This window comes from Eublepharis macularius, chromosome 3, assembly GCF_028583425.1.
Source record: "Eublepharis macularius isolate TG4126 chromosome 3, MPM_Emac_v1.0, whole genome shotgun sequence".
Lineage (NCBI taxonomy): Eukaryota > Metazoa > Chordata > Lepidosauria > Squamata > Eublepharidae > Eublepharis > Eublepharis macularius.
In genome coordinates, this window is record NC_072792.1 from 160348351 (window position 1) to 160357944 (window position 9594).

Genomic DNA, 9594 nt, shown 5'->3' on the forward strand with positions numbered 1-9594 from the left:
TAATGGGAAAGCTTAATTGTGTGCAGTGAATCAGCTACTCAGCTTGGTGCAGATCAGATCAGTGCAAGAACACATGGGCATGGTAGCGAATGTGCCCATGCAGGTTTGCCATTGGATTAATGAGGCATCCCAGCTGGCTTGCCATAAAATTAGGTTCTTGTTCTCTGGGGCTGCTGCCATTTACTAGTCCCGCAGCAGAGTGGAAGCTTCAATATGCAGCTTACCACTATTACTGTCGCCTCTCTGCAACTGCTTTGTTGTCTGTGGAATGTGAAGATGCAAAAACTCATTCTTAGAGTGCCGAACGGAGCAAGGTGGGGCAAATGGAGGGATTTTCAATTCTGTTATAAAAGTTATGCTAAAGGATTTTCATTGAAGGTAATTTCTCCCCCTCTCTCTGTTCTACACAGGGTCTGTTCTAAAAGCTTTGTTTTCTTCTGCTCTTGGTGTCTGCTTCTAGAAGGGATACGTGGCAGCAGTTCTGGCATTAAGAGGCTGCTGAAGAGGGTGGCACAAGTATAGCAGGGATTCTGTAGTTTGCTTTGGACTTGACAGGAGGTCTTATGGAATGATGTCGATGGAGCGGCCTCACTTATGAGATTATAATGTCTTCTTGCAAATGTTGTCATTAAATAGGATTAAGGGGTGGGTTAGGGTTATGCCCTTCACACATGCACCCCTCCCAATCCATGTTTTAGGATCTTGTTAGTCTGTGTATACACAAGCATATTTGGAGGCAATATTGTGGGAAATGAAGAAAAGGCAATTCCAGTTCATGCATCTGACAAAGAGAACTGTGGTTCAAAAAAGCTTATGCTACAGTAAAGTTGGTTAGTCTTAAAGGTGCTACTGGACTCTTTTCTGTTTTGCTACTACAGACTAACATGGCTAACTCCTCTGGATCTATGACCAATTCAATAGAATTACTTTAATTGACTTTATAGGGCAGGTAAAAGGTAGAGCTGGAAATGTATTAGAGATGAATTCAGGCAATAAATGCATTCATTGAAAGAATAGCAAACCTGATAAAAATACCCACTTAAGACCAGTCCAAATGAACACATTGGAGTTATGTGAAAATTATTTATTAAATGTACCCAGAGTTTCTGAGATATGCATGGCTTGTTGCTGTTTCATGAGGACACCTCACTCCCTCTCCCTCTCCTCCTCCTTTCTTGTACAGAAAGTAAGAGAAGATTCCTGGTCTGAAAAATATCTAAGTTCCAAAAGTAAAAATGTGCACCTCACTCACCTGTTTTTTGCTATCTTGTCTAAGATGATGCAGCCATGTTTTTTTCAGCTTTTTTGTCTGAGTTCAGGGACAGGAGCAAATTGAATACTCCCTACCCCATGCTAGATAGTCCAAAGACACCTCTAAGCCAGCAAATCTTGGTTTTCAAAGGTTATTTACTGAGGTTTATTTCAGGTGGGTGGCTGTACTGGTCTGTAGAAAAAGCGCAAGATTTTAGTCCAGTAGCTCCTTTAAGGTTTAACTGAGGTTTGTGATACATGCTTTCCCCATGATGTCATAGATAGTAAAGTCTTTCTGCTTCTTAGGTTTGCCCTAGAGGGGACCTCAATTCTTGGGGTGCCTTAGAACCGGCTACTTCAGGCCCTCCCGACCTGCACTCAGAGCCTGCTTTCTGCTTTTTCTCCTGCCTTTCTTCCCAGCTAGGCTTCTTCTCCTTTGCTGACTCCAACCTATCTTCTCCATTACTCAGTCTCCTTGAGTGATCTTCCACCACGTTCTCTTCTAGTCCGTCTTCCTTTCATATTCTCTTCCCTTCCGTCATCCAACCATACCACTGCATTCTTTCCCACAGTTGCCTTCTCTCTTCTTCCCTCTTCTCCCTCCCTTACATTTTTCATTGTTCTGCCACATTCTCCCCCATCAGTCAGTGTGAAATGTGGACCTCCCTCTCCGAAAACGTAACTTTGGTATTTTATTGCAGACCTAAAACTGGACAAGTCTGCTTTGTCATAAACCTAACAGCTTTTCTCACAACTAGCAGTCAGAAGCAACAGCATTTGGATATTACTGAATCATCAAACTTTCAATGACCGTCTGTTTGGAACAGGGTCTTATTTTCTTTTAAGTCACTGAAATTGCATTCCTCACAGCAACTGGATATCTATTCCACACACACACACAAAATCTGTCCTGCTTTATCAGCAGAGCTCATTTTGAGGAGGAATGCGCAGCAACGCAGTTCCAGCAGTTCCCCAAAGAGGTGACATGTCAGGTGGCTCCGCCCACTGGTGGTGGATCACTCTCCTGTTCAGCAGCAGCCCAATCCTGACCATTTGCAGCCCCTTTTGCCATTTTGGGCACAACTTTGGCCCTGAATGGCCAGGATTGAGTCCAAAGCAGTCAGATAGGTGATGTCAGGGGGTGTGGCATATGCAGATCAGTTATGCTAATGACACATTTCTGGCGATGCAAGGGGTGTGGCATATGCTAATGAGTTATGCTAATGAGTTCCTCCAGCTCTTTTTCTACAAAATGACCCCTGTTTATCAGACACAAATAGCCATCTGGTCCAGGCAGCATATCGTGCTGCATGTAACTGCATGTAGTTAGATTGACTGCATGTCAATCTAACTACTGCATGTAGTTAGATTGATTTCATGTGGGGCATAAAGACAAATGTCCCTCCCGTCATTTCCCCTCAGTATCTGATTCTTGGTGGTATAGTGCCCGCCAATATGGAGGTTCCATCTAAGTTCCATGGCTAATAACTTCACCTCTCTGTTTCTGGGTTACATTGTGGCTTTTCCCAGGTGCAGCCCTACCAGGGCTTCTTCTTTGATGATACTTCCCTAAACGGCATTCGCCTGCATTGCTCAGATGGCTCCATGATCACATCCACAGTGGGACCGTGAGTATTTTGGTATTCCTAGCTTTATCATATTCTCCCATCCCATAATGTATTTTTCGAGATTTCTCCCCTACTAGTACTTTCCCTCCCTAAGCATGGAACAAAGCAAAGAAGAACGAGGAAAGTTTTATCCCTGAAGGCCAATGTAGATGAGATAGAGATTCGTTACGAGGCATTCCGTTTCTAAAAACTTCTACCAGCAGCTAACACAGGATTCTGTTGCTGGTTATATTTTCTGTTAGCAGCTTCCAAGGGGAATTTAACCTGAGAAAATGTCAAGTTAGAAGCTCATGTTGCTTCACCCTAGTGCTTCACCCAATCTGGGTCCATTTTCAAATTCTGTTAAAGACATTTTCAGAAAGAGCTGATGATATCTCCAACAGCTTCTGTAGTATGACCCTGAATAATTACAGAAGTGAAATACTTTGCTGCAGATTAGGGTCCTACCTTCTTGCCCTGCATTTGTGCCCTGCTTTCAGAACCATTTATATCTGCTACTCCCTCCACAGCAAATTCCTGACTCCTGTGCTAGAAGGACCGGAATCATAAACAGGGGATTTATTTATTTGTTTATTAAAATATTTGTGCCCGACCTTTCCTCTTGGCACAAGGCAGATTACAAGCAATAATTAAAACATTACTGATGAAAACCAGATTAAATAAAACTCCAAAATCCCTCTGAAAAGATTGCAAATGACTGACGAAACTCTTAAAATGTCTAAAGGGAAACCAGAAGCAAAAGTGAAAGGTGACTGAAAAAGATTCAGAATTCTAAACACAGCTTTTCAGTGACTTGCACAAAAAGGCAGAAAATTAGTATAATAACCAGTGCGAAGAAACAGAAGAGAACAACAAAAAAGGAAGAAGAGATCTGTTCCAGAAGATATGAGAAATCACTACGAAATTTAAACTATGGCTATGGATGCTGAAAGATCAGCTAGGAAATATGTTATCTGAACAGAACAAAAGAAAGGAAGGCTGAAAACAATACACTGAAGAACTATAGAGGAGTTCAAAATATTTCAAAGAATATTTTGATGAAGAACCTGCAATTTTTGAAAGTGAAATGAAAACTGCATTCAAAGTAATTGGGAGAAACAAAGTATCAGGAATAGATGGGGTATCAATATTGCTATTTCAAATGACAGAAACGGAATCCATCAAAATCTTTACAAGGAAATGGCAACAAATATGGAGATGGGGAGTGGCTCACAAACTGGGAACATTCCACCTACACCCCAGTTCTGAAAAAAGAAGATGTCAAAGATCGCAGCAGCTACTAGACCATCTCATTCATTTCTCACACAGGCAAAGTGAGGCTCAAAATTTTGGAACAAAGACTACTGATAAAGGTTAAAGGAGAAAGTGCCAAAGCAGGATTATTGCTGAACATCAAGAAGACAATCTTACTGGGGGCGTTGCTTTGGCTCCAAGGGAGAAGGAAGCTTGGAAAGTTAGCTACATCCCTCCCCACCCTAAAGCCTCAAAATAAAACGTCGTAACAGAACTCAAAAGTGAATAAAGAAAGAAATATGAGCAAACAAAACCTTGAGAAGGAAAAAATGAAGGTAAACACTTCAAAAAAGCTTCAGGAATTCTTCCCAGCCTCGCAGCAAGCAACAGAGAAGAAAAGTGCAACATCCAAAATGGCTGCTGAAAACAGCAAGGGTAAGCATAAACTGCCCAGTTTATCTAGCTCAGCAGACCCAATACTAGCCAGAATGCTTGCTCAATTGGAGCAAAAAATTATGAATAAATTCTCAACTGTTCTTCAACCCTTTGAGGAACAACTTGCTGAAATAAAATCAGCTAAAGACAAAGTAGCACAAAAGGCTAATCGTGCCCTTATATTAAGCAATTCACAACAAGAAAATAAACAGCTACAAGAAAGACTATTGCAATTGGAAATCCTGACAAAACAATCTAACCTTAAATTCAGAAATTTTGATGAGAAGATACCTGATAATGCAGATCTACCCTCCTTTTTAGAATCATGGCTGCCACAGCATTTACAACTTGAAAAGGGAGCAACTCCTATAATCACCAAGGCTTTTCGCCTGGGCTCACAAAATAATCCAAAGTATAATAAACCAAGAGATATATTAGCCACAATCCCAGACTGGAAGACAAGGAGCAAAATACTAGAAATAGCAAGAAATAAAAGGGATCAATCCCCTACAAAGGGACAAATATTCAAGTACTTACAGACTTGCCATCCACAATACTAAAGAAAAGAACTCAGATCTACAACAGAAGCATTGAGAAAAGCCTAAATAAAATATAAATGGACTAATTATACAAATCTTCATGTCAAAATATAAGATACAATCTACCAAGTTTTAGATCAGGAAGCTGGAAAGACATTACTGCAAGATCTTGGCATTGAGACTTTTTCAATCAGAGATAGCACATCACAGAAAAGAAAAATGCTCAGTTCGTTATCACCCTTTAAGGAAAACAAGACCCAAGCAAGACACATTTAACAAGAAAGAAAAAAACAGACTGAAATATTAAAGTCCAAGTTGACAGCAAACTAAAATATGTATTGTCGAAGGCTTTCACGGCCGGAGAACGATGGTTGTTGTGGGTTTTCCGGGCTGTATTGCCGTGGTCTTGGCATTGTAGTTCCTGACGTTTCACCAGCAGCTGTGGCTGGCATCTTCAGAAGTGTAGCACCAAAAGACAGAGATCTCTCAGTGTCACAGTGTGAAAAAGATGTTGGCAATCTTCTCTGAGAAGATTAGCACATCAAGCACCAATCCATATGCAAAAGAACCTCCTCAGGATACAGTGAAGCCTCCCGCCATTAGCATTCCACACCCTGGGAAACTCTTACAGGATGACTCAGCTCAACCCCACCCCTCCTGAGTAGATATAAATTACCTGCCAACTTCTTTTCCACACTGTGACACTGAGAGATCTCTGTCTTTTGGTGCTACACCTCTGAAGATGCCAGCCACAGCTGCTGGCGAAACGTCAGGAACTACAATGCCAAGACCACGGCGATACAGCCCGGAAAACCCACAACAACCATCGTTCTCCGGCCGTGAAAGCCTTCGACAATACTATAGCATGAATTATCTTGATCTTGGTCTCCAGAAACACTTCCTTACATGTAAGGATCTTTACTAGTTCCTTCAAGGCTGCCCTTCCACGTCTCAGTCTCCTTCTGATTTCTTGGTTGCAGTCTCCATTTTGGCTGATGATTGAGCCAAAATTCAGCCCAGTTATAGCAAACTTCTACATGGAACATTTTGAAAAAACAGCTCTGGAATCAGCACCCCACAAACCTAGTGTATGGTTCCGGTTTGTGGATGATACATTTATCATTTGGAGCCATGGGGAGGAAGAATTGATGGGGTTTTTGAATCATCTCAACAACATCCACCTGAACATACAATTCACCATGGAGAAAGAAATCGAGGGAAAACTCCCATTCCTGGATACCTGGGTCATCCGCAAAGCAAACTTTCAGTTAGGTCACAAGGTCTACAGGAAACCAACTCACACTGATCGGTACCTACACAAAAACTCCAATCACCATCCCCGACAGAAAAGAGGCATAATGAAAACATTAGTGGATCGTGCAAGACGGATATGTGAGCCGCACTTGCTAAATGAGGAAATTAATCATCTAAACCACTCACTTCAGGCAAATGGCTACTCCAGAAATGAAATCCGAAGAGCAATCAAACCCAGGATGAAGCAAACAACCAAAGAAAAACAGTCTCCCACAGGAAAAGTGTTTTTGCCATATATCAAAGGAATTACTGATCAGATGGGAAAGCTTATGAAAAAGCATAACCTTCAAGCAGTATTCAGACCCACCCGAAAAATACAACAGATGCTACGATCAGCAAAAGACAGTAGAGACCCCCTAACCTCTGCAGGAGTATACCGTATACCCTGCAGCTGTGGACAAGTTTACATCGGGACCACAAAGCGTAGCATCCAGACAAGAATAAAAGAACATGAAAGACACTGCAGACTTGGACAACCTGAAAAATCAGCAGTGGCTGAACATAGCCTAACTCAAACAGGGCACAGTATCTTATTCCAGGACACCAAAATACTGGACAACACTTCCAGACTGCAGACTGCAGACTGCACAGGGAAGCCATTGAAATTCACAAGCATAAGCAAAACTTCAACAGGAAAGAAGAAACCTTAAGAATGAACCGACCATGGTTGCCAGTTCTGAAAAACACCAGGCTAACAAAACATTCTATCCTTGACAATAGCCCTGCAGAGAAGATTAGCACATCAAGTACCAATCCATGTGCAAAAGAACCTCCTCAGGATACAGTGAAGCCTCCCGCCATTAGCATTCCACACCCTGGGAAACTCTTACAGGATGACTCAGCTCAACCCCACCCCTCCTGAGTAGATACAAATGACCTACATCTTTTCCACACTGTGACACTGAGAGATCTCTGTCTTTTGGTGCTACACCTCTGAAGATGCCAGCCACAGCTGCTGGCGAAACGTCAGGAACTACAATGCCAAGACCACGGCAATACAGCCCGGAAAACCCACAACAACCATCATGCTATAGTATTTCTCATTACTATGTGTGAATGTGAAAGTTGGACAACGTCAGGCACAGCCATGCCCATGCCCAGGGGCGCCTTCTGGCCATGGTGCTGATGCCCCCAGGTCCCTCACGTGCCCTTTCCTGCTTCTTCTGAGCTGCCTTGTTGGCCTGTCCACCCCCCCCCCCATGCCATTGATGGGGAGCTCCCTGTCGTTCTGTCTCAGACTGGAGGAGACTGTGCCAGGGTGGGTGTGCCCCTAAAGCCTTGTCCCTCCTAGGAGGATACCCCTTTACTTTAGGAACTGTCCTCCCTGTCTAGGGGGGTTGGAGCTCCCTTATATACCTTCCTCCCATCACCAACCCTGCCTTGTTTCCATATTTTCCATATTCTACAGCAGGGAGCAGAGCAGAGGTTGTAACGGAAAATTATGGCTATTGGAAAAATTAATGTTTAGGACATGTGTAGAGGTAATGAGGGAGAAGGAAAGCAAGGAAGACCAAAAGGAATAGGAGCAGAAAGGATTTAACAGCACAAGATGAAAGTTCCTGTGGAGGCAGGAACTGTACTGGCTTAGTCCCCCAGGGGCCAGGGGCCAATCATGAACAGGGAGCAAAGAATAAACAGAGTCCAGTCCAAAGGTCAGAGTTCCAGAGAAGCCACAAGTCAGGTCCAGTCCAAGGGTCACAGTTACAGAGTTTCAGCAATAGCAAGGCCAGCAGAACAGCTGTAAAGTGTACTAGTTGCTTCCACAAACTGCTGCTCTTTCAGTGGCTGACAGTCTTAATGAGCTGTCAGCCACTTACAAGGCAGACATCCTGAACTAACTCATTCATCCTGGTCGTTTGACAGTTGCTGCTGGTTCATGAGCCTTGCAGTCCTTCTGCATCCTTGTAGCTCTAGCCGTCTTTGACAGCATCAGCACTGCAAGGGTGTTGGCGAAGAGGGTGGGGAGGAGTGGGCTTCTGCAGCCTTGTTATCTACTTCAGAGTTCCCTGAAGTCTGTTACAGCTGAAGGTTGTGCTGATTGATTGGCTGGCAATTGCTGTTAATCAGACTCAAGGTCAGCTGCAGCTGGGTCAGTGTGTGTGTGTGTGTGTGTGTATGGGTGAACTGCAGGCAGCTCTTCGCCTGATGACTCTTCACTGCGCACTGGGCAAGGCTGACTCACAGGAGCCACATAAAGAAACACCTGAATTCTGCAACTTGGAGTAACTTGAGCAGACAGTGCAGGCAAAAAGGATAAGAATTGACTTTGCAGAAATGGTGGGCTTTGGGATAGACACTTTAAGGAACTGATTAATAAAGCTTAGCAAGTGTAAGGCTGTCCCGTTTCCACCTAGCCAATGGTTTGAACAGCAACCAGATATGCAGGAATAAGCAGATGAAAGATTTTATAGCTAGGGGGAAAGGACATGTGCTGCAGACACATGCTGTGCTTCTATGGCCATATCCCAAACTTAGGTATACTTAACACCCTGCAAATAATTGTTATTGAAAGAATGTAGCCAAGCAAAGAAAGATAGCCCCAAACTGAATGTTGAAGTCCTCCCACCAACCATTATTTTCTTCTTCTGAAAGGGATGGTACCTGGTCTAAAGCAAAGACATGCAAAAAGTCTGGCCACCTGACTTCATTCTCGCTCCGAGTGCAAGCAACAGCACCATTTGAGAATACAGCCGCCAACAACATCAAGTTTAAGTGCACAGATGGAAGTGAACTGGAAGGAGATGGACACGCATGGGGCAAATATGGCCCATGGAGTCAGTCATGCAAAAAGGGTGGTATTTGTGGGATTCAGACAAAGGTGGACGTACGTATGTGGTATGAAAATCCGCCGTATCGACGCAGAAGTTTCTTAAGGGATCTCACTGGACTCAATGATGTAAAGTTTGTATGTTGCAATTGAATGGTGGCAACTGCTCAATTTTTAGGGCTCGTGTATGCCTGCCTTCCGTCTATTCATGTCATCTCAGTCTTCTGAGTCCTTGAATTCATTGTGCATTTTCTGTTCACTCAATTGTTTTTAACGCTTTTATGCATTAAATGAATTAAACTCCCATTTCAGTCAAAATTAAGCACTATAAAGTGTGTTTTATAATAGTTTTAATATAATATATGAAATTCAATCAAGGAGTGTTTATAGTGCAAGGATACAACTACAGAGGGATGGGAATCTCTAA

General features: G+C 43.0%; 1 protein-coding gene across 1 annotated transcript; it reads left to right on the forward strand.

Annotated features, from left to right (window-relative positions):
• Window positions 1–276: 276 nt before the first annotated feature.
• LOC129326297 (vitelline membrane outer layer protein 1-like) lies at window positions 277–9320 on the forward strand. The gene is made up of 3 exons (XM_054974449.1): window positions 277–378; window positions 2782–2879; window positions 8993–9320. The coding sequence occupies exons 1-3, from the start codon at window positions 277–279 to the stop codon at window positions 9318–9320; spliced, it is 528 nt and encodes a 175-aa protein (XP_054830424.1).
• The last annotated feature ends 274 nt before the right edge of the window (window positions 9321–9594 follow it).